Below are 25,064 nucleotides of genomic sequence, written 5' to 3'. Positions count from 1 at the left end.
TCCAGAAAAGAGAAACTATTCAGTGAGTGGCAGTTCTGTGGGCAAAATGCCTTGTTGATGCCAGAGGTCAGAGGAGAATGGTCAGACTGTTCGAGCTGACAGAAAGGCAACAGTAGCTCAAATAACCACTCACAACACATTGAACCTTGAAGCTGAAGGACAGGAAACTGAGGCTACAATTTGCCAGGCTCACCAAAATGGGAATAGAAGATTGAAGGTTGTCTGGTCTACTGAGTCTCCATTTCTGCTGCAACATTCAGATGGTAGGGTCAGAACTTGGCATAAACAACATGAAAGCATGGATTCATCCTGCCTTGTATATACGGTTCAGGCTGCTGCTGGTGTGCTAGGGGATGTTTTCTTGGCACACTTTGGGTCCCTTAGTACTAACTGAGCATTGTTTAAGTTCCACAGCCTACCTGAGTGTTGTTGATGACCATGTCAATCCCTTTCTGACCACAGTGTACCCATCTTGTGATGGCTACTTCCAGCAGGATAACGTGCCATGCCACGAAGCTCAAATCATCTCAAACTGGTTTCATGAACATGACAGTGAGTTCACTACACTCAAATGGTCAACACAGTCACAGATCTCATTCTAATAGAGCACCTTTGGGATTTGCTGGAAAGGGAGATTCACATTATGGATGTGCAGCCAACAAATCTGCAGCACCTGTGTGATGCTATCATGTCAATATTGACCAAAATCTCGGAGTAATGTTTCCAGCACCTTGTTGAATACATAACTTGACACATTCGCTTTAAATTACATTTGTCCTTCTTAATTAAATACATTTAATTAAAAAAAAATTCTATTGTGGACACTTTTATGGCCAATATGTATGCGTATAGGATTGATATGAGGCTATACATATAGGATTTATATGATTTTTTTGTGCATTAGTGACCTGTTGTGACCTGCAATAAGGGGTGTGATTGGCTGACATTTGATCAAACATGCTATTTCAGCATCATTAATAAAGAGCTTAACAAGTATACAGGATTTTGATAAATCAGGTTCATTCAAGCTGCTAAAATGGCTCTTATAGATCTCATGTCAGATTGTGTTTCTCTGAGGCCATAGCTGAGCATTGTGGAATCGACCCGGTCTCATTCCTCTGCCATGTACTGCTGGGACTGTGCCGTGCTGTATGTGTCACATGCTGCAATTATTGGCTTTGCTAAAGGGGATGAGATAAAGGCCCACTCATCTAATCTAGAACCACTGAGACTTACAGAGAGAAATAGAGCCGGTGGCGTGTGTGTGTGTGTGTGTTCACATGCCTTTATGTTCGTCTGTCTAATATGCGCTCTCTTTCTATCTTTCTAAATTAGTCCCTCTCTCCCTTATCCCTCCATCCTTTCATCCCCCTTTCTTTCTTTGTTTTTCCTCCCTCCCCTCAGCTCCCTTCTCTCTCTTTGGCTGCCTCCATTTTTCAATTAGATGTCCAGCAATTACATTATAGAAGCCATCACTTAAGGAACACATAAATAGTCCTCAGTCGCCCTGCTGGCTGAGTAAACGAAAGAGATGAGATAATACACTTTTACGTCAGAGATGGAAGGAAGCTGCTGAATCATAAAAATTTGGGTTATCATCACTTTATGCCTTTAAATATGATTTTAATGTTAGAACACAAATAAACTGAAAATAATTATAACTAAATTACTTTAATGACTGTTTAAAAAAAAAATAATAATTTGGCAGATTTATATCAGTGTCTTTTGGTCCAAAACAAATCATTTCCATTAATCAGTCGTTTTAGTAGACTGCAATGCAATGTTTAAAGCATTAGTTCACTTCCAGAATAAAAATTTCCTGATCATTTAATCATGCCCATGTCTTCTAAGATGTTCATGTCTTTCTGTCTTCAGTCACAAAGAATTTAAGGTTTTTGAGGAAAACATTCCAGTATTTTTATCCATATAGTGGACTTCAGTGGTGCTCAACGGATTGAAGGTTAAAAATGTAGTTTCAATGCAGCTTCAAAGGGCTCTACACGATCCCAGCTGAGGAATAAGGGTCTTATCTAGCGAAATGATCAGTCATTTAATAAAAAAAAAAAAATTAAATGTATATACTTTTTAACCACAAATGCACGTCTTACACTAGCTCCGCGATGCACTTCCGCAAATTAATGTATTACGTAATCACGTTGGAAAGGTCAAGTGCGGTTAGCTCTTTTTCTGTGTACTCTGGTTCAAAAAGGTAGGGTAGGGTGAAAAACTCCATCTCATTTTCATCTCCTCCAACTTCAAAATCGTCCGACATCATTGTTTTACCTTTTTTTGTAAAGGGCATTTGACTTTCTTTGCACGTTCGCTTCGTAAACACTGGCTTCCGCCTACATCACGCGTGACCTTTCCAACGTGACTATGTAATGCGTGAAGTCGAGCTAGTGCAAGATGAGCATTTTTGGTTAAAATAAAAATTATATACATTTATATATTACATATATAATGATCGTTTGGGCTGGGATCGTGTAACTGTTAGAGCCCTCTGAAGCTGCATTGAAACTGCAATTTGGACCTTCATCCCGTTGGCCACCATTGAAGTCTATTATACTGTATGTAAAAAAAAAAAAAAATCCTGGAATGTTTTCCTCAAAAACCTTAATTTCTTTGCGACTGAAGAAAGAAAGACATCTTGGATGACATGGGTGAGAGTAAATTATCAGAAATCTTTTATTCTGGAAGTGAACTAATCCTTTAATCTAATTAAATGATATTTAATTTAATAAAAGATGACAGTATAAACATCCAGTTTGTGTGCAAAGGGCTCTATTGTACATCCAAACATTTATGATTTACCCACCCTCATTTTGTTCCAAACCTGTTTGAAAAAAAGTGCTTTTGTTACTACGACTACTATTACTATTACTACTATTTTTATTTTTGTTGTTGTTGTCCATACAGTACTTTGAAAATCAGTAGTGTCCAATGTTTTTTTTTTTTTTAAGGTCCAATATTACATATTATTTTGTTGTTTTAATATCCTGATTTTTATTTTACAATATCCATGTTATTCCCCATTGGAAATTTCTTTAGAAAGACATTTTCAGTTTTGTGCCAGTAACACTTTGAAAAGACACTGTAAGAATGTGGCTGACAGTGAAAATAAAGGGTTTTGGGACGCTACCTCAGGGTTTGTGGTTTGTGAAAGAGTGGCTGTCTTTTTTTGTTGTTGTTTTATGTAACACAAGTCTGTATGACATTGCCATGTGATTGTCAGCTGGGAAGTTTGCAGAGAAAAGCTTAGAAACCGCGTCATCTGGATGACAGTGGAACAGGTTGTGACAGGTTTTTATCATACAGCAGTTTGTTGGCAAAATCTGAGAGACGGCGAGACATTGAGGAAGAGAGGGGAAGTATAAGTCAATAAAGTGATCCCTGAGGAGTAATACATTTTAATGCCTTTATTCCTCCTCTGGGTCCTTTAAATTCATAGCTGTTCTTTCAGATATTGATCTTTCAAAACAATCACATATACTAGCTTTTAGGGACATCAACCTGTTTGAATTGATATGAATGTACCGACTAAGTGACCAAGACTATTGAAAAGCTAACGATAGAGATTCTGACTTTCCAACAGCAAGCCCACTTGCCAAATCTAGCCTAGAGCTTCTATTGCTGACAGCCATGTCTGATACTGATGTGCCCTCAGGGTCGCTTGTTCTACTCGACCCATGTCAAAAATAGTGTTCCTTGTCACCACAGATGACTTTGCTGTCTGAAACAAAAAAGAGCGAGTGGAAAAAAGAAGGATGTTTGGTCTGCAGGAATAGGACGCATCCATGTAAAACGTGTTATGATGACATTCCAGATCTTCAGGGAGTAAATATTGTGAGGAGATATTACTCTACAGTCGTAGGGCTGTTTTATGGCCATTTACATATTACTTTCAAAGATTCTCAACAAGTTGCTCTCCAAAATAAAAATAAAAAATTATATTTATGGTAAATTTTTTTGTGGTATATTTTTATAGAATATAAATGGCTACATCAGTGGCATCCCTAATTTAAGGTAAACTTTATGCAGATATTTTAGAAATGGAAGAATGCGCACAATCATGTTTCACTGATGAAACATCACATTTCATCAGTGAAATGTGAACAGGTGTTGCTAACGTTTCATTGATGAAACATGAGCAGAATTATTTTTTTTTTTGTGTGTAGATTTTTTGTAAAGCTGTCCTGATGTAGATTTTCAGATTTTCCAAAAGGCAGTACCAAGAAACATCAACACCAAATTACACAGTGTGTAAAATATCCAAACATTTTGTGTTCTTGTAGACAAACATAATTAATAATAACAAAATTAACCAATTAGTTAAAAGTACAAAAAAAAAAATCACTGCTAAACAAAAATGATTGAAATCAACTGCACAGTCCATTTTCCTTTTTATTACAGATTAACGTAATTCTGAACACCAGCAGTATTTGTCTAAAAACTTTGATTTTTTTTAATTATTTTTGTAAAGCATATGGCCAATAAGTCTTGTTTGCATGTATTTACAATTGATTGAAATTAATTAACATACACAACATTTAACTACACTGTAAAATCCAATAGTTTACCTTACTTAGATTTAATTAGTTATCTTTACTTAGTTGTTATACTTACTAGGTTTTATTAAGTTCCAGCAACTGATTTTTGAGTGACACTTACTTAAAATATTCAAGTAGCCACAAAGGAACCAATTACATTAATAAAGCAGTGAGAGGCAGCAGTGCCCTAATATGTTGATAATGTGCAACATAACAACAGAAGAAGAAGAAAAGAAAAAGAGTCTTAATAGACTTTTCACCCATTTCCTCCATGTCTGCAGTTATCTTTCACTAGTTGCATTCACTCGTTTCCCAAAGTCATCTTGAATGTTGAATTCTCAATACAACTGAAATATTTGAGAGAACACCACATAAGCTGACTTCATATTCAAATGATGTTGATTTTCCTAAAATGTGTTTTTTTTTAACCATTATAGTGATTAGCGTTCCCTTTGGTTGGGCACTTGAAACTTCATTTATGTTATTATAATTTTCTTCTTGTTAATGCAGCAATGCATCATGAAAGAGTTATTTGATTTCAACAGAAAAAAAGTAATAAATAGGTTGCTTTTAAAAGGTGACCTATCTTCTTATTAAAGCTTTAGTGTTTTGTTTTGTGTGTGAGTTTATTAAAGAACATTTTCCAGTTTCAATTTTCATAATTACCTCGAGATGCTTTTAATTGGGTTTATATAATCCTTAAATAGTGCGTGGTAATATGCTAAAGTCACACACAGACTTAAGCATTCAGCACGTGAACCACAACAATGGTAACAAATACATTTAATTTATTTTCATTAACTGTAACAATAACCATTTTATTTGCTCTTATTGTTGTGCTACTACTGACACAAGACGGCAAATTAAATTGGCAAATTAAATCAACAACTGTAAAACAAAGCAACTGCATAATTTATTCATGCCGCAATGCACTCTGGGAGTCAGTGAGTAGCTATACTAAGTCATGAGTAAACCTAAATGAAAGGATCAAGTACCCCCTACAGTTATTTTTTAGTTACTAGAACTCTCGTGTAAGTAAACTATACTAACTAAGCATTTGTCAGTACAACATACTATTCCTATTTCACTTTACTTAGTTTTTTCAAGGCAATCGGTTTGCATGCTTTTTTTAAGTACGCCCAACTAATTCGATTTTACAGTGTACCAAATCTGAGGTTTGTGTGTTTGAGTGTTTATGAATCTGGATGAAAGTTTTCAAAAAGTATATATTTTTTTTTATGTGCAAATTACTCTATTTAGATGTACAATTTACTCTAATATTTATGAACATTTAATGATTGCATAATGTGTACTTTCATCCTACATTTTATAAATTTTTTTAGTCTTTTATTGCTCCTTAGATACAAAAGCCTTCGGTTGAACTTTATTGTAAGGTGTACTTGTTACAATGTAATTACACAAATTAGTACTGAGTCATTAATTAACAACTCGTACCTGGTGTAGGGTTAGTTGCTTGTAATCATGCATAATTTACTGTTATTACTATTCAATTCAATTCAATTCAAGTTTATTTGTATAGCGCTTCTTACGATACAAATTGTTGCAAAGCAACTTTACAGAATTGTAATCCAAGAGATTCTGTGTACTGTTTTTTGGTCCAATAAGTAATATCTCTGTCTTATCCGAATTTAATAGGAGAAAATTATTGGTCATCCAATCTGTTAAATTTTTAACACACTCCGTTAGCTTGGATAATTTAGAAGTTTCATCTGGTCTTGTTGAGATATATAGTTGAGTATCATCAGCATAACAGTGGAAACTAATCCCGTATTTTCTAATAATATTACCAAGGGGTAACATGTATATTGAAAATAGAAGAGGACCTAGGACAGATCCTTGTGGCACTCCATATTTTACTGGTGATAATTGAGATGACTGGTAGCGATCAGACCGGTAGGATCTAAACCATCTTAAAGCCTGCCCTTGAATACCTGTATAGTTTTGTAATCGATCTATGAGTATGTCATGATCTATACTATAGATTCTATAGTGTCAAACGCAGCACTAAGATCAAGTAAAGCTAGCAATGAGATGCAGCCTTGGTCTGACGCAAGAAGCAAGTCATTTGTAATTTTAACAAGTACAGTTTCTGTGCTATGGTTGGGCCTGAAACCTGACTGAAATTCTATTACTATGTAAATTATTACTATGTAACAACAACACTTAAAAAAGTGGCCTTTTTTTTTTTTTTTTACAAAATACAGCACATTTTATTTTAGTACAAAAAATTGTCTAGGAAAGTCAAAAGTAAACAATTCTTCGCTAATCTTTTACCTTGTCTGTAATCTCTTATCTTGCTCATTACATTATACCTACTGTCTTCTGGTAAAGTCCAAAACTATTTCCCAGCATGCCCAATTATTTCCTCAGGTTTAAGGAGAGCCAATCTAATTACACCTGCCTCTTTCAATAGGGAGATGATTTCTTGACAGATACATGAAGACTCTGGCATTAAGAGAAGTACAGCTGAGGCTGCAGAGGAGGCGTGTCCAAAGATCATCTTCTACAGCACACTGGGGACCATGTAGCCACTTAACAAAGAATAGAAATAAAAATAAATTCTCACTGGCGCATTTGGGGTTTTGAAGCTTTGTGTTTTGAGGTTGTTTTCTCATTCAAGTATTACTAATAAAAGACTACATGATCTGTACCCGTTGCTGATTTACACTAAAGGAAATTGTTCAAATAAATAATGACAGGCGTGATGAATGCTGCCTGCAAGTTTTCGTCACAGGCTGCGCTCCGAATTGTTGTGGGAGATTTGATCGATTGAACCATGAGAGAGGACAAATGTCCCTCACTTAGGTTGATTCAATTAGATGCACCATATTTCAGCTGAGATTCTTAAACCTCAAGCATTTCATTGATGATTTGTGAGCAAAGACGTGATCACCAAGAAAACCAGAGACTGCCCACATATGAAGAAAGCTAAAACGAATATCCCGGACAAGCATCGACAACATGTAACTAAATTGCTAACCATGAAAGGTGTTCAAACTGTATCCTTTGGTGAGGTTTTTCCAGACACCTTAGATGGTCGCAGACACCTCCTCGGTTGGAAGGATAAAAATGGCTTTATTTTGGCAAAGCTAAAAGTACCGCCCCATTGCGGTGATTATTAATCACCACAAGTGCTCTTCGCTGTTATTTTGTGAATAGGATTTCTGGCATATCCAGCCTCAACGATGTAATGGGATTAAATTTTGGACAGCAAGGACAAAATGAAGGACAAGCTTGGGACATGGTTGGGTGGGGCAAAAACAGCGTCATCGCCCTCCCCCAGGACATTGACGCAGTATATGAAAAGACGCATAAGAGGCCTGGCCCAACCCCCATTTTTACTTCCCTCTGCCTTATTCACCCAACTACCCCTGCCCCGCCCCACTAAGACCAGCAGAGCACTTAATGTAAATAACGTACTGTCTATTTTTAGAGTGCCATTGGAAGTTGAAGAGAGTTAACGTCATAAATTGTCACGTTTTCATTTCATTTCATTTCGTAACTACTCATTGGCTCTACAGCAGTCTGCAGATTGTTTCGGTTTGCGAAATGGCATTAGACTGGGTTTGCTATTAGAAACGGGAACAAAAATGGTCAACAGAAACATTGTCAAGTTTGATGAATTTGAACAAAATGGAAAACGCCTCATTACTTAGAGTTTTTGTGGACTGTACAATTTTAAAATAATACACAACTATGAAAGTCTTAACAATAAAATTTATTATCTTTGAATAATCCTATGTTTAATCTGTAGGCCACAATTAATAAATAAATATAGATTTGTGTTGCTGGCTCCAACCCATCCAAATAAATAAATACATTTTTATATATCTATATATATATACAGAACGGTAAAGTGACACTTTACATTTTAGTGGAATACTGGACATTTATATTCATTAGAGTATAAATACACACATAACGAAAATTGATGTATCACTAAAGCCAACAACACAGCAGTTGGCTCATTCTGGAACCAGGTACAATGACTTCTTTTGACATACTTATGTCTTTGCAAATCCCAAAATAAAAAATAACACAGCACAGACCCCGGAGGTTATTACATCTGGTAAATCATTTGCAGCTACATTCATTTTCAAGTACAACAAAGTGATGACCAGGTTTGCATAATGTCCAATCACCCCCATCTTATCAATGTAGCTAGTAAAGGCGATTACAAGATTATATATTTTTTTTTTTTTCCATGTTCTTTGTTTTCCTGGTCATCTTAATATTGCACTATGAACATGAAAAAGACATTTGCCACATGTGCACTAATGTCACAGTTGTTAAAGGTAGTTTGTAGATGGGAAGCACATCACTTGTTATATAATTACATATTTATGAAACAGCTTACATCCGTTTAGCTACATTTGATTTTTATGATAGGATGACAGGATAATCTGCTCTAATATCTATCATGGGAGTTAATGGCATGACACATGAAACCTACACATATTATTTATTAATATATAGCTATGATTGGATATATTATAATCACTGTGTTACATTTTCTTTTTTCGTTTTCAAATCTGGACGGATCTGTGTCCAGATACAAGAAATTAAAGGGATAATTCACAGTCACAGAGAAATGGACATTCCGTCATCATTTGAAACTTACTTTCATCCGTGGAACACAAAAAAAGATACTTTGAAGAATGTTTCAACTGCTTTTTTGTCCACACACTGAAAGTAAATAGGGTCCAAAAGCACACTGAAGCACATTTACTTTGACAGTATGAATAAAAAAAGAGAATTTTTCTGTGTTCTACAGAAGAAATAAAATCATACATGTTTGGAATTACATGAGGCTGAGCAAATGATGACAGAACATTTTACCTTGAGTGAACTAACCTTTTAATATGATTATTTCTCAAGGATTATCACAGTATCTCAACATTTTCTTTAGAAGGGAAAGGATAGTCACTCAGGTTTTGTACATACCATCAGCAGTTGAAGAGCTTCTCACGGTAAGTAACGCCATCAAGTCAGTTTTTTTCCCTAATATTACTCAAACCACCTGAATCACTGCTCTTTTCTTCTCTCTTTACCATTTTCATAAGAGTTTCAGTTGCTGTCCCATTCCCCTCTGAAAGAAGTGATGGAAATTCCAGAAAAGGAGTGTGGAGTGAATTTATTATGTAACTAAAATCTGATATTTCTTTACTTATTGGGTGAAGCCTTGTCCTTCACATTATGGTCTCTACTCGTTCTCATGACTCGGTGACTCTGGGCTGGAGTCCTCCTCTTCGTTCAGGGTTTCCTTCCTGATGAAGGTAGCAGCTAAAGTAACACTAAGTCTTGGCTTGACCGGGGCCATTTCATTCAGCCCAATGATGTTCTTGTTCACCAGAGTGGTCTTGTCCATTATTTCGGCACTGTGCTTGGCCACCACTGCATCCAAGAAATCATATTTAGCCGACAAAGTGCCACTCTCAAACAGGTACTTGAACAGGTATGAGAAAGCCACATTGCTTAGGAACGAAGCCAGCATGGAAGCAGTCTTAAAGGGAAACCTCTGCAACACCAGGTATTCCACCTCCTTGGTTACATGATGGACCTTCTCCTCAATGGTCCATCCAGGGTAGTAGATGAACGGAGGGAGTTTAAGATATGGTTCCCCTCCACCAACTCGCAGGATCAATCCGAAGATGTATCCAGCCACCGAGCCGTAGGTGTTCGTGCCACGGACGAAAAGAACGCAGAGGAGTTGGGGAAAGATGATGACGTAGACCAGGTCAGAGCTCAGGTACCATAAACCATAGACGGTCCCAGTCAGGAGAGCCATGGCCGTCGCAAGAGCCCCGAACACAAAAATAGTGATCCGCATGACCCATACTATCTCACGGTCAGAAGCCTTGAAGTCAGTACAAAGATGAGACGAGAATTAGAGAGGTAATAAAATGATACAGGATATGAGAAAACTACAAATTTCTATTTGATTAAGTTGATTAATTTTCAGGTTTTTAATAACTGACACCCACTTTTTTCATACAATAAAGGTCAGTGGGGTCTTCTGTTGTTGTGATGCATCTAAAAACAGTTGTTTTGGATGCTATTGACTTTCATTATATGGACAACAACAGCTGAGACAATCTGCAAAATATCTTCTTTTGTGTTTCGCAGAATAAAGAGAGTAATACAGTTCTTGAATGACATTTGTGTAAGTGAATGATTACTGATTATTGTTATTATTGGGTGAACTATCCCTTGAATTACTTTATCCATGCATTAGTATGCATTTATAAATTTTATAGTCGTTTTCCAACACTAGAGAGAGAGAGAGAGAGAGAGAGAGAGAGAGAGAGAGAGGTGTTCTAGCTTAGTATGTTTTCCAGTACAAATATATAAACACTTAAATCAACGCTACTTGGCAAAATTTTGTGGGCGAAATTTAGTAACTTCAGGAGTTTGTTGTGAAGGTAAAAAAGTTCCCCACACAGATTTTCATTAAAGTTAGTCATGCGAATTCTCTCTGCTGTCCAACAGAAAGCTGCTTGGTCTGAAAGCGACTTCAGTGTGAGCTGTGCTTCATACATCACTACGTCATTGACAATTAACCTTTTTTTTGCCTGCAAAACTTTGCTAAAATATGACTCCATATTTAGACAAAAATCCATTGAACAATGTAAAAGGTACTGGTAATTTTCAGCCAGAACATTTCTTTTCAACTTTAACCTAAAACACAACACAATGCAACACAAATACAATACAGGTAAAAAATTCCTTTACAGACTTTTCTTACAGTGAAGATACATTTACTTGTAAAAATAGAATTCTTATTTTCTAAAACAATTATCAAAATTTAATGACTTTATTCTTAAAACAAGTACAAATATCTGCCAGTGGGATAAGAACATTTTTTTTTTCCCCCTTTGAATTAAGTTTATTTTTCTTTCTCCAGTCTCAGATTTGTTTTTCCTTCTTTTAAGTACAAACTCACTTAATTTTGATTCATTTTTACTTCTTGTCAAGTAAAGGTTTTTTAATGTAAGAATGTTTAAATATTTGTACTGGCAAACAAGACAAAAAATATTGAGTCTTTTTTTTTTTTTTTGCAGTGAATTCAATTTAACTGTCTCTCACCGATTGCCGGAAAGCGAGCTGGTAGATGTTCCTAGCGAACATGGAGCTGGCCGACAAGATGGATGAGTCAGCAGATGACATCACTGCAGCAGAAACTGCCCCCAGACCAAAAAAGGAGATATAGGCTGGGCACAGGTGCTGTAGCACGATCGGTAGGATCATGTCAGACTGGTCCCTCTGCATGGGAGAAATTGGCCCATAGGTTGTCTGGTTCCAATCTGTGGAGTAGAACACACTTACTATATACTGTGTAATAACCAACAGCATAATTATTATCATTTTTATTGTATTATTTATTTATTTGCATCATACATGAGTTGAATACATGTTAAATGAAACTCAAACATTCTATTTCAAATTCTTTTTACTTAAAATCCAAAAGCAACAAGCCTTGATTGATCAGACTGTTATTCCCAATCAGTTAAATAATAAGTGTCTGCTGTGTCTTTGATGCTGAAAGTCTGTTGATTAAATCTGGGTGCTGTGTGCCTCCCTCAGATGTAATATTTACAGGGTTCACATCGTTAAACGGATAATCTGTTAATAATATATGAGGGAGACCAGCTGTTGTTATTTACTCATTTCTTTAGTGATCTGAAGGGAACATGGTTTCCACCCGGGGCTGATACAGCCTGGAGAACACCTCCCACAACACACCATAGCAAAACAGACTGTTCCCCCAATAATCAGAAAAAAGTGATTACATAATTAGAATTACTGTGTCAGTTTATACTAAATACAGTACATGCTCAAAGGGAAAATGGCTTAAGGCTTTAGGACAAGGAAACATGATATACAGGAAACAATATGAAAAAATGCTTCGATGCACATTTTTTATTTGGCTGAGCTGTGAATAATTATTCAGGGTGAGGGTATGTGGCATGTTTTGGAGGGGATAAAACAACCTAATTAGTGTATAATTAAGAGCACTTTCGTATTATCTGTTTAAGGAAAGATTTCTGAACTAAAGGGTCCAATGCTGAAGCCATATTAAGAATGAGCTTTCCGGTTGTTTTTATTTTTAAATTAATTTTTACATTTTTATTTATTTATTTATTTTGCACTCAGACAGATCTAGCGATTTTTAAGTGGATACAGCCTGCAAATCAGACTAATTAGACTGCTTGGATGACTTTGTTTGCAACTGCTTTTCCTATATTGAAAAATACATACGCTATTAATTAACTGCTGTTAAAGTCGACATGAAATGAAATTTCAAATACCCTATTGTGGTGTATATCCACGAAAAAATAAATGCAGGGCAGGACTTGATTTTGCTTCAGGAACGTTGTCATTTGCTGACTGCTATGATTTCATTAAAATTATAGTTTGCTGGAGCAGGGTTATTATAGTTAACTAGACTAAAACCATTAAATTTGTCTTTTTTTTTGCTTTTAACTGAAATATTTAAATTTTATTTAAAGTTTAACTGAAATAAAATAAGATATAAAAAGCTTATTTCATTTCAGCTAGTTGCCAAGCAACATTTCTCATTTTCATTTAAGTTTCATTTAAATTTAATTTGATGTACTAAAATAGCTAAAACTGAAATAAAAAAATTAAAACTAAATTAAAACAAACAAACAAAAAAAGAATATAAAAAACGAACAAAATGACTAAAACTTTAACTTCAAATGAAAACATAAAATATAAAACTAATTCAATATATTAGTAAAAACATAATGATAACTATAATGATCCTAAAATAACGGTGCAGGAAAGGAGAGATTATTGTCCTGCCCTCATGCTGGTGCACACATCACCAGAGAAGAAATGTCATTGGGAGGGGGAGGGGAAGTTAATGTTGATTGAAAACAAGGGCAAAAAAAAAAGAAAGAAAAAAAGACAGGTTTCTGATTGAGGTTCGTCTTACCTGTGGAAGCCCCTATGGCTCCGATCAGGACAGAGGGAATAGCCATGATGATACAACCAAAGGCAGCCAGGAAGGAGAGGACTTGAGCGTAGGTAGCTGAAGAGGCAGAAAGAACCCTTTGAAAATACACCTGCCAGGGAATCCCCCCCAACATCTAGAAACAGAAACGTCCTTGTAAATACAGACACCAGACAGCATGATACAGATGCATAACACCAAGAGTGCATTATAACACAATAAACGTTAAAGCTATTCTAAATATGGCAACCTACAGGAGAAAGAGTGACATGACTGGACAAGAATTACACTTTATTCAATCTCTCTCTCTCCATTTCTTTTGGTCTTATTTAGTTTTCCTCCCTACGAATGACTGCATTGTTCACTAAAGTGAGAAATTAGGTTTGGCCCTTCAGAATCAACAATTCTCCATTGGCAAAATCATTGTGTCTCCATCCCATCATGCTACAGTGGGTTGTCCACTCACCAGAAGGCAGAAATTGTCAGCCCACATCCATTTGTCAGGGCTTTCTATCTTCCCAAGCCATGTGGTCTGATTAGCATGGAGCTGCTTCACTGCTGTCACTCCGATGTCAGACACAGCTGGGTTTGAGAGTGCAAAAGGGACGCTCACCCACTATAAAGAGAACATTTCCACTCTATTACTATGTAATTGACCATTTATAACATTGTAATACTCTTTATTTAACTTAATGTGTAGTAGGTGCTAGTGAAAACCAGCCAAATAGATTTTGGGCATTATACATTTTTCAGTTTTGTGTAATTATTATTATTATTTTTTTATTTATTTATTTTTTTTAAATGTACACATCAATTATGAATTATGTTCAGTTGATAATGTTATATTATTAATTTGTATTAATGATTAATTTTATTGAATAATGTAATAAATAAAATGAATTAATGAAAAGCAATTAATACATAACTCAAAGGAGGAAAAATATTTGATTTCTTCTTTTCGCTTCTTTATTCCTATTACTTGTATCTATAAAGGGTGGTTAAAGAGCCGTTACTGTCAAACCTGCACAGCAAACAGCCACTTTGATAAATCACAGAGTGTTCTGTGCTGCTGAAGACATGCAGACATGAATTAAGGGGAAAATGACGCCTTCAGTGACTTCATCGTGTGGTTCTGTGAAGCCTTACCAGTCCTAAAAAAATGCAGAAGAGCTGGACGACATCAGTGTAAGCCACTGAGTAAAGTCCTCCCACCAGTGTGTAGAAAATGGCAATAAGAGCCGAAATAATCACAGACATATTGATGTCGATGTCAATGATCACACTCAGTGTGGCCCCTGTGATGCAAACAAAGGATGTTTAATTAAAGCTTTACTGCAGTATTTATTGAATATGTCCTAATACAATTATGAAAGAACATGCAAATTTACTGATTGTGTCTTTCTAAGAAATCATTTCCCTCTCTTTTCTTACCAAGGGCAGATAAGATGGCGGCTGACCAGAACATTTCCCCCATTAGTGCAGGGATGAATAGCAGACCACCCATCCTTTTTCCATACAGTTGCTGGAAGGGGTCAAGCATGGTGACGTAACCCCGGGAGCGCATGGGTTTTGCAAAGAAAAGGCCACCTTGACATGAATCAATTCATAGAAGTTATATGTTTGACATATATATGCTTCTAGTTCTGCTAACTTTAACACTGAACATATGTTTATATCAAAGCTGCATACACACGCAACATACCCACAACAAGGCTGAGCGCATATCCAAAGGGAGCCTGTGCCCATGCCAAGCCGTAGCCGGGAAGATACACATTCTCTGCTGTGCCATTGATATAACCCCCTCCAACCCAAGTTGCTGGAATGAGAGAGGACATTCAAACTGACTCCTCTTGAAACTATATATATATATAAACGAAGTTAGTTAACATTAATAATAAATATGTTTGAGTATCGTTCATTGTTCAAGTTAATTTCAACATGTATTTACTAATACATTTTTAAATCAAAGTTGTATCTGTTAACGTTTTGTGTGCGTGGAGAAATAACATAATTGGTAACATAAATTATTAAATAATTAGCAACAGTACCAGTATGTATCTACAATACATGAAGAATAAAATAAGTACATAAACCAAACGAAACGGCAGTTGTAATATGGAAATTAAATACAATTTAAGCAGGCTACATAATGTAGTATTATATATCTAGTCCTACAAATTTTCGAATTTTACTTCCGAAATTGCTTGCCTACTTTAATGTAGAAAGACAAAGACATCATCTCATCATGTTTTTAAGCTTCTTTTTTTTGTTGTTACAAAAAACAAAATGCCATTCATTTTATATATACAAACAGTAAAACGCTTTTTTATTTAGTTCTCTCTGAAACTCACCTGTCATGGTAAATGCGCCGACAAATAATCCAATATCCCTTCCGCCGACCATAATGGTCTCACTGCGATCAACTCCCTCCACCACGCCGGAATTCTTGTTTTTCCATGCTGCCCAGATTCCCACTATAAGGATCAGCAAGTAGAAGATGACAATCGCCACCAACCCCTCCACGTGGATGTTCATCTTCTCTCTGCTAAAGTCGTTGGATCTCTAAAGAACCGAAATTCATTGAGACCTAGGGAAAAGAGACCAAAAGAGGTATGTAAGAAAAGAAGGGAGAGTTACAAAAAAAAATCTATTCAGAATCAGACTATTTTGCTTCTAAACACATTTAAAATGATTTAAAATGGTTACATTTCTTAATAGTTTTTCAGTCACTTCTTGTTTTTTTTTTTTTTTTAACATTTCATTCCGAGGACTTCCAACTATTTCATAATTCAACATCATAAGAAAAGTGCCTCACCTTTGTGAATCAGCCGCCAGCCACTCAACTGCCACCAACAGTGCAAAACAGAGCCTAACTATCGCCTCAGGAGAAGAGCAGTACAGCACATTTCAGAGTCAGCCAAACTAACTGTGAATCTTATAGGAGCAGGTTTCGTCAGAGGGTAGATGAACGTCAGAGAGATGTGAATGGGGGCTATTTATGAATAAAGATGTCAGATCGTGCAAATGATCCGCGCGTCACTGGAGGTTATCAAGTCAACTGAAAATCGCTAGACGGGGGGAAACTGCTGTAAATCAAGAGTAGTGAAATATATCGGTTCCATTCATGTTTTTCTTGACTAGTATTTCTTGGCAGTCTGTATGAGTATAAGCGCACTGTCTCAGCAGTGGTGGAGCAGCAAGTGCAGGCGCTGTCCAGAGTGCTGAGTACCCAAGCAGCTCCCGCACCAGCCCCACAAGCTCTTCAGACGCCAGCCAAACGCTCCAAATTCAGGTGTATTGTGAAAAGACAAAAGGAGTACGGAGGTTATGTACAATCTATGTAGACAAGCTGAATATCACTGACATTAAATAACGTTTAAAGAACACGACAGTGTTTCAACAGTGCGTTTTTGTCTTATTCTTTTTTTTCTGATGTATTTTACACGTTTACACGTTCTTTATTTGTTTTAAACTTTTCTATATATAGGCTAAAAACAAAGCATTTAATAAAACCACCTTTGTTCATGTGGGTTAGGGTCTTAATAACAAATAACGAATTTATTCAAATCATACAAATAAAAAAAAAAACACTAGCATTTATTCAGTTATGTTTGACTCTTTTTGTGCTGTGTTCATGGGTTCTAAATTCGCACAGAATTGAACAATTCTTGACATTCTGCCACCCAGTGGCTAAATATAGCGTATAAGATTTCATGATGTGCTTTCCCAGTGGCTTTAGTTGGTTCTGTATGCTAGCTACATGGTAAAGAAAGAAAGAAAGAAAGAAAGAAAGAAAAAGAAAGAAAGAGAATAAAATATATTTATCGACTCAGGAGAGCATTATGGTACTTCAAAATACCAGTTGTATAAACACTTTATAAAAAGGTGCTAAATAGCACTAAAAGTGGTTCATTGGCTCAGCACCTTTGTCAAATGGTGCTATGTAGAACCATTAGAGAAACCCCAATCTCCTCCTGAAAAAAAGCTGTTTTGAATCACTTTTATGCTTTTCTGAGGTCAAAAATTCTTGTGTGGCGGCCCTGGAATATATTTCCTTATAGGGGGCCATGGGGGCAAAAATATTAAGAAACACATTATCATTAATAACATTATACATATACATATAACATTATAATATACAGGAAATACAGTGTATTTTAATGTCGTTTTTTAATCCCTTCTCCAACTAAACTAAGATAGAGTTAGAGAACCTGAACCACTGGAGAACCGCTGAAGAACCTTTGTGTGTGTGTGTGTGTGTATGTTTTGTGTGTAGCCTACACCTTATAGCCAGGTTAGACCATATTGAATTTAAGCGAATGAAAACGAGGCTGTGATTGATAGACTACAGACGTTGGAACCGTAAAGGTCGGAGATCACGTGACCCCCCCAGGAAGGACATTTAGTCAAACTTAAACAACAGTAGACTACAATCAATCACACACTGTACACTGTACCTACAACTTCTCTCACTCAAAACCACGTTATGATTCATGCCAAAACTTAAACATGGCGCTACCCTGACTAAGGTTTATAAGAATTTTAATAACATTCACGGTTTTGTGGTATCAGTTTGGTCATGAAAGCTTTTATAGACATTTTTATATTTGCTGAAACAGGATTCCCGCGAATTAATCTCCAGAATTTGGTCGCTAATTGCTCTTTAAATGTGACAGTTCAGGGTTTAATTATGCATGGTGGTGTATAAACAGGCTATTCTGAACAAAATGTAACTAATTTCCTTGAGAAATAAGAATCTTCCGTAAAAGAGAGAATGCAACTCTCTAAACGAACCAATTTAATGGAAGCTAGATATCTTCTACCTCAAACGAGTCGACTAGGCTAATTTAACCATTTTGACAGCCTGCCTAGTGAGTTCCAATTATAAGCACACGGGATCTAACATGTTCCTGTACAGATGTTGCAGTTCTTTGTAGCTTAGAAAAGGCTTGGTCAAGATCCATCAACAGTTTTCAACAGCGTGTCTTTTTTTGGCACAGCTTCTAGAAAATAATAGACCTGGAATTTGGCAGAAAAAAAAAAGTTATCTGACCGTTTAAGGAGAATAAAGGTTGATAAAGTCAGATAGGAGAATGACTAGGTATTTTTATGTTTATCTGGATTCACTTGAAATAAAGTGTGTCATTCTGATGTTTTCTTCTAGATCCCTCGGTGCATGGGAACAGTCATGGTGCACAGATTTTGCTCAGCTAATGAGCACACTTCACATCTGTTTCGTGTTCTTTGAAGTGTGTCACAGAGAGATGCACACGCACTTTTTCATGGACAAATGAACAGCAGATTTGACAAAACTGTTAGCAATAATAATAATAACAAACACCAAAACAAAATATATTCAATGTAAAAACGTGCCTACAACAACCATAATAATAGGTGCGCCTATATGCACTATGTAGCTAATGCGACTCGGGTGATACATTTGTGAAGAAAACAAAGTACACTTAATAATTTCAAAGAAAAAAGAATTTTAGGAAGATAAAGAAACTCATATTGTGTACATTTTATCTCCTGTTAAACTACCTGTTGTCCGTCTTTCAAATGTGAATTACCAAATAAGTTGTTACTGCCATCTAGCGGCACAATGGGGAACTAACTTTCGAAATCACCACCAGCGGCCCTTACGCTGTAACTGCATATGAACGGCTGGTACTTAAAATTTCAGTTTTCCATCTATAATACGGCTACCGTACATTAGAAAATTAGACATAAAAGAAACTATACTTCTGTTCACGGCAGCAGCGGAGAGAAAAAAAACGGTATTCGCCATTTACAAAGGGAGAAGGAAAGTGACAAGCAGTGGGAACTTAGAAGATACAGGGTCCCGCATCAGCGTCACGTCTGTCACGCATGGCTAAACGAGACGATCTGACACTGAGCACGGAGCTCAGAGTCTCCACTGTGTTTTATATCCGCTGTCACTTCTTCTCGGGGATCTGCACAGTGTGTCTCTGGTGCTGCCGGTTCACTGGCACCAGACGGGAGATGGAAATACTGCATATTTTCCATTTGCTGTTAGATTAACGGGACAGTCCACTCATAAATTAAAATTCTGTGATCAATTACTCTTAAGTCGGTCCAAACCTGCATGATTTCTGTGAATCACAAAATAAAGACAATTTGTAGGTTAACTGTGACTTCCACTGGAAGGAGGAAAACTGAGACATTTATCTTAATATCTTCTTTCAAAGAAAGGCATATTGGAATGATATATAAGAGTGAGAAAATGACAATTTTCATTTTTGGGTGAAAACGAATACCTTTATTCCTTAGAATTGGCTGGGCCTTGCAGCTATGGTGTTTGAGATGTACTTTGTTTAGTCTGGGGGAATTAATTTGTAAATCGCGTTATTTTGCTAGAAAGGAAGATTCTCTCCTCCACTCAGACAAATTTAACCTGGACCCAACAAACGTAAGCAAAAAGTGACAGTGCTGCATTCCTTTACAACAGATACCAGATCAAAATCTGGCACAAATGCTGCTTGGGCTACACTACAAAATACATATATTCCAAGAGTTCTGATACACAGGCCAGCAGCACTGGGAATTTTCAGTGTTTATACTGTATCACTCTGTTCAGACAAATGGTCAGTGTGTACATAAGTGGATAGGATTCTTCAGTGACCGTTTCTGCAGGTTACATGGTTATATTAGTAAGTGGCAACAAGTATGAGTGCTAGGAGCACATTACTGAATCATTCCTAGTCGTTTCTTTCAGAAACGAAACACGTGGCATGCAGCATTGATCCTGCTTTGGCTTTGTTTGGATCTATTTTATTTGGCAGAGAAAAATAAATAAAGTAACTGCCAATATTGGGTCTAAAGGTAAACTACTCTTTCGGTATACTGAACCACAGCTATAACACACTCGTATTCGTGCAGCTGTTCTGTTAATAACGCTTAAATCATCACATAATTAAATGAGATGAAGCTCCAGCTGATGTCTTCAATGAAAGCATAGTGCAGCTTTCTCTCTCATAGAGAGAGAGAGATCATACACAGACTAAGCCCCAGAGTTTGTTTATTCTTTAAACATTCTATTACAAGATCCCTTATTGATGAATAAAACCGCAATAAGAAGAAAAAGAAAATGCTAAAAATCTGTAATCTGTCTAGACAAAACAAGACAAAAATGCAGCAACAATTCCTTTATAAACATATTTATGGAAATTAATTAACTCCAGAACAAAGAGAAACATTTCCTTTGTGGTTTGAGGTGTCATAATTTCTCATTTTCATACTGTTCAGAGGCAACATGCATACAATGCATGAAAAAGTAAATCATAGCAAAATAGTGACTAAACAGCACTACTGTACATCACTACAGTAACCAGCTTTGACCAATTTTTTATTTCAAAGCAATGGAATAAACACTGCTTGGGAAAGTTTTCTATCTATTCATAAACAAACAGCTAAGATATAAAATATTAGCCACGGTGCTCAGCTGTCTGAGAAACTTGTTACAGTGAGTTTCTCAACAGATTTACTTTACAGCATTGGCAGCCAAGAAGAGTAGTGTAATTCATCAAGAGAGAAATGTAGCATATGTATTCATCAAGAGAGAAGGTGCAATGATCAAATATTAGATGCATTGTCACAGACAAAATTTACACGTTGATAATAGCATAATAGCTCAGGTGATCAAAAGTGGTGAAATGCGGTCACACTACACTTTGAGCGTGCGAAATTCGTTCGCACGCTGCAACGATCGTGATATGACGTCATGCTCTGCAGCGTCTTTTTAAAAACTTAAATTCAACACATAAACAATAATAATACACCTAAAATGTAAAAACATACAATCTACTCCACTTTCCTGCAGCGCTGCAGTTTTAGATTTATATTCTTTTAAATCAGATAGGAGGTCATGCTGTGACGTATCGATCTGCCGTTGGTTACACGGTGTCACGTGAAGCGAATTCACAGGCCAGAGTTCACCAAGTTTGAACTTTGGAACGCAGCGAAATGCGAAAACTTTTCGCACGGGCTTGCATTTCCGGTCTGACGCATTCGCATGCGTATGAATGGAAGTCAATGGAACGAAAAGTGTAGTGTGACCGGGCCTTTACTCATTTGGAGTAAAGCCAGAAATGTATATAGACAAATTTAATTTTTGTTTAAATTCCAATGTGCTCTTTATGCATTCTGGACAATAGGGAATCTGTCAATCAATTATTGGGCTAATAGGTTAAACTTCACTAGTTATATGTGGCTTTAAAAGAAAACAACTGTCAGAATAATGTTTGTGGCGAGATTTAAAGAAAAGTCTCAACTGACCACTTGTGATCAGATCAACTGAGACAGTTGTTCATACCTAGAGCAAACAGGGCCATAATCAAAGCCAAACAGTTTATTACACTACCAACCTAACTGACAAACACCGTTTTTGTGCCCAAAGGTGAAGATCTGTTTTGTTTGGCTCCGCCATTGCAGCTGGTGATTTTATATTTCAGGAGGGTTTTACGTTTTCATCGTTCTGATTTGATCTGTTAATGGGAGGGGGAAAAAAAACAGAACAAGGATTTAACTCATTATACATTTTGATGCATTTTGACTTATAAAAAAGTTTGAGATAAAGGTGAGATCTTAAAGGGGTCATATGATGCGATTTAAATTTTTCCTTTCTCTTTGGAGTGTTACGAGCTCTTGGTGCATAAAGAAGATCTGTAAAGTTGCAAAGACTAAAGTCTCAAATCCAAAGAGATATTCTTTATAAAAGTTAAGGGTCAACCACGCCTACCTAAAACGGCTCGTTCTAACACGCCCCCACATCTTCACGATGTGGGAAGATTTGCATAACGCTGCCCAAATGTTCACGCAAAGAAAGAAGGCGTAACTTTTATTCTTGCTGTAGTATTGTTGTTGCCGCCGCCGCCATTTCGTGAAGGCACTGTGTTTCGTTGTGAAAGCGAAACTACTTTGTTTGGCCTTCCAAAAGAGGACGATATCCGCTTTGTCATGCCTAGAGCTGATCCGTGCTGGTCGCTGAGGAAATACACGGGGTCGTCACATGTGGTTGCCGCAAGCCCTCTGGACGCTCCTTCGTCGAATCCGCCGGCTGCGCCGTTCTCCAGCCCGCGCTCCTCTGCTCACTCAAGCCAGCCTCCGCTCACTCAAGGCCGCGGTGTGTGACGCTTTTTCGTTGTGAAAGCGAAACTACTTTGTTTGGCCTTCCAAAAGAGGACACGACTAGAAATCAGTGGTTAAGTTGTATTTACAACACTGTTTCAGAACAGTTTAACCCAAATATTCAGATGTGTCTGTCCAGCGCATTTTATGGAGGACTGTTTCCTGATCCTGGTAGAGTAGACTACAATGACGGCTGTTCTGACTCACAGACTGTAAGTACGTTTTTTATATTTAAAGAATTTGCCACTGACGATTCAAACAAGTTTTTTGGGCAGTGTAGAGTAGCACTTGTTGTTTGTCATTTCTCGATCACAAATGCAGACATGGTTTTATGTTACGCTCCGGCCGGACAGGGCATCACAATATGGTAAGGGGCTTAACATTTCCGTCACACGCTTGAGGTATTCGGCCAATCACAACGCACTGGATAGCTGGCCAATCAGGGGCATAGAGGAGAAACAATAATGTACAGTATGTGGAAAATAATGTGTTTCTCGAACCTTAAACCGCATAAACACATTTCATTACACCAAATACACAAAATAATGTTCTTTTTAGCAGCATCATATGACACCTTTAAATTGTTGGATTGACTGGACCAAACTAAAACACTGGGTAGAGGAGAACAGACAGCTGTGAACTTCATTGTTACTGACTTACTCAAATGCACCTCTAACAACAAGAAGGAGGGGGGTCTGAAATAGTTTTGCATCAGTTTGGGCTGTATCCAATCTTTGAGATACCATCAAATGATTATTTGCCTTTGAATTTCTTCTATAAGGCCAAAGTGAAGTGTAAATTGGTGCAAGAATAAATACAGGCCAAAAGTGAGTTCTAACATTAAAGTTATATTTAACTGTACAATTAACCAAAGATCACACACATCTGGGAACTTAAGCGTCAGTACTTACTGTGGAATTTGTTCTATGGGTGAAATAAAACAAGAATATAAAAGGCATTTGAACACTGTAAACAGTTTATATAGTATATACATTTTTTTGTGGCATCCTTCTTAAAAAGCATTTCAGCTCATCTCTGTAGAAACTGATAACTTAAAGACAAACAGGAAATTAGATGCACAAAACAAGGAATAGGTGTATTTACCTTGCAGCCAGTCTACACCCTCCTGAAGACCTTCTCCTTTCACTGCATCACTTGCACTGTAATTGATTTAATATATGAATTTAATATGTATACTGCATGTGTATAACATATATGCACAATACCATTCAAATATTTGGGGTCAGCATGATTTCTTTTTTTTTTTTTTTTTTTTTAATAATACTTTTATTCAGCAAGGACACATTAAATTGATCAAAAGTGGCAGTGAAGCTGCTTGCATCGACTACGTTTACATGGACATCAGTAATCAAATTATTTACCTTATTCTAAATAAGCCAATATTATGATTGTGGTGTTTACATGAGTTGCTTTTAGAATATTCCTTTCATGTTCCCGTTTTACAGGTTATAGTACATAGATCGATTAATGGCGCACGTTATTACATCACCACGTTACGCCATCCGACGTCCCCTCCGGAATTTCACATCTAAACATATAGTTCGTCTTTGTTATGGTGCCATGTACAGTTTTGGGTGTTTAATTTTTAATTTTATGAAAGCTTCAAGTGCAGTTAATTATTTGTACGTGCATACAGACGACAGCGGGTGTTGAAGCTCTTTTATTAGCCGTCAAACGGTTGAGCACTGCCGTGTGTGTATCAGGTCGCAAAATGCAGTGAAAAGTCCTACACGACAGTAATAATGTGATTAAGGTGTGTACATGTCTATACTGCACTTCAATAATGCGACTAAAATAGGAATACTCCACATGTCTTAACTCGATTTCTGTTTACTTCGAATATGACTTTAGCCGGATTAAGGAAATCAAACATCTCTGTTTACATGGTAGATTCTTAATCAGAGTATCGTCTTAATCGTGTTAAAATCGGATTATTGTTGTCCATGTAAACGTACTCACTGTTACAATGTTTTATTTCAAATACAAATTTAACTTTCTATTCATCAAACAATCCACAAAAAAGTATCACTGTTTCCACAAAAATTAAAAATTAAGCAACAACTTTGAAAACAAAGTGCATTGATAAAATAAATATTTCTTGAGCATCAAATCAGCTTATTATAATTTTTTTTTTCTGAAGGATCATGTGACACTGAAGACTGGAGCAATGCATTACAGGAATAAATTACATTTTATTATTAGACAATAATTTATTTTAATAAAAAAAAAGTTCACCATATTACTGTTTTTACTGTAGTTTTGATCAAAGAAACACTGCTTTGGTGAGCGTGATAAACTTCTACATTTTTTTTACAGACTCCATATATAATATAATATAATATAATATATAA

General features: G+C 36.4%; 2 protein-coding genes across 6 annotated transcripts in view; both read right to left on the bottom strand.

Annotated features, from left to right (window-relative positions):
• Nucleotides 1-9,544: 9,544 nt before the first annotated feature.
• On the bottom strand, nucleotides 9,545-16,183 carry LOC107655155 (high affinity choline transporter 1-like). Its single transcript, XM_016442578.1, has 8 exons — nucleotides 15,897-16,183; nucleotides 15,248-15,361; nucleotides 14,977-15,132; nucleotides 14,692-14,840; nucleotides 14,012-14,161; nucleotides 13,528-13,681; nucleotides 11,655-11,872; nucleotides 9,545-10,425 (listed from the first exon to the last, which is right to left on the bottom strand). Exons 1-8 carry the CDS (start codon nucleotides 16,078-16,080, stop codon nucleotides 9,772-9,774), a joined length of 1,779 nt encoding a protein of 592 aa, XP_016298064.1. The 5' UTR covers nucleotides 16,081-16,183; the 3' UTR covers nucleotides 9,545-9,771.
• Nucleotides 16,184-18,064: 1,881 nt separating this feature from the next.
• The window catches only part of LOC107654813 (ADP-ribosylation factor-like protein 6), a 14,410-nt gene continuing 7,410 nt past the window's right edge, over nucleotides 18,065-25,064 (bottom strand). For 3 of the 5 annotated variants that reach the window (XM_016442085.1, XM_016442077.1, XM_016442065.1), the window contains exons 7-8: nucleotides 23,797-23,852; nucleotides 18,065-19,514 (exon numbers count right to left, since the gene is read on the bottom strand). In XM_016442085.1, the coding sequence (XP_016297571.1) occupies nucleotides 19,408-19,514; nucleotides 23,797-23,852 (163 nt within the window). In that variant the 3' untranslated portion in view covers nucleotides 18,065-19,407. Of the gene's footprint in view, nucleotides 19,515-21,111; nucleotides 22,050-23,603; nucleotides 23,617-23,796; nucleotides 23,853-25,064 lie in introns of those variants that run through there. The other 2 variants (XM_016442072.1, XM_016442093.1) reach the window with 2 other exon arrangements.

Source organism: Sinocyclocheilus anshuiensis, unplaced genomic scaffold (assembly GCF_001515605.1).
Source record: "Sinocyclocheilus anshuiensis isolate Anshui unplaced genomic scaffold, SAMN03320099.WGS_v1.1 scaffold1231, whole genome shotgun sequence".
Lineage (NCBI taxonomy): Eukaryota > Metazoa > Chordata > Actinopteri > Cypriniformes > Cyprinidae > Sinocyclocheilus > Sinocyclocheilus anshuiensis.
This window is presented reverse-complemented; position numbering and strand designations above follow the sequence as displayed.

Excerpts from the sequence above, each read along its gene's own strand:
- LOC107655155 (XM_016442578.1), bottom strand. The coding sequence starts at position 16,080 with ATGAACATCCACGTGGAGGGGTTGGTGGCGATTGTCATCTTCTACTTG. Across the intron at positions 14,162-14,691 it reads TCTGCATTTTTTTAGGACTG|TGGGTGAGCGTCCCTTTTGC; the intron begins GTAAGGCTTCAC and ends TTCTCTTTATAG. Across the intron at positions 10,426-11,654 it reads AGCTCGCTTTCCGGCAATCG|GCTTCTGACCGTGAGATAGT; the intron begins GTGAGAGACAGT and ends ACTGACTTCAAG.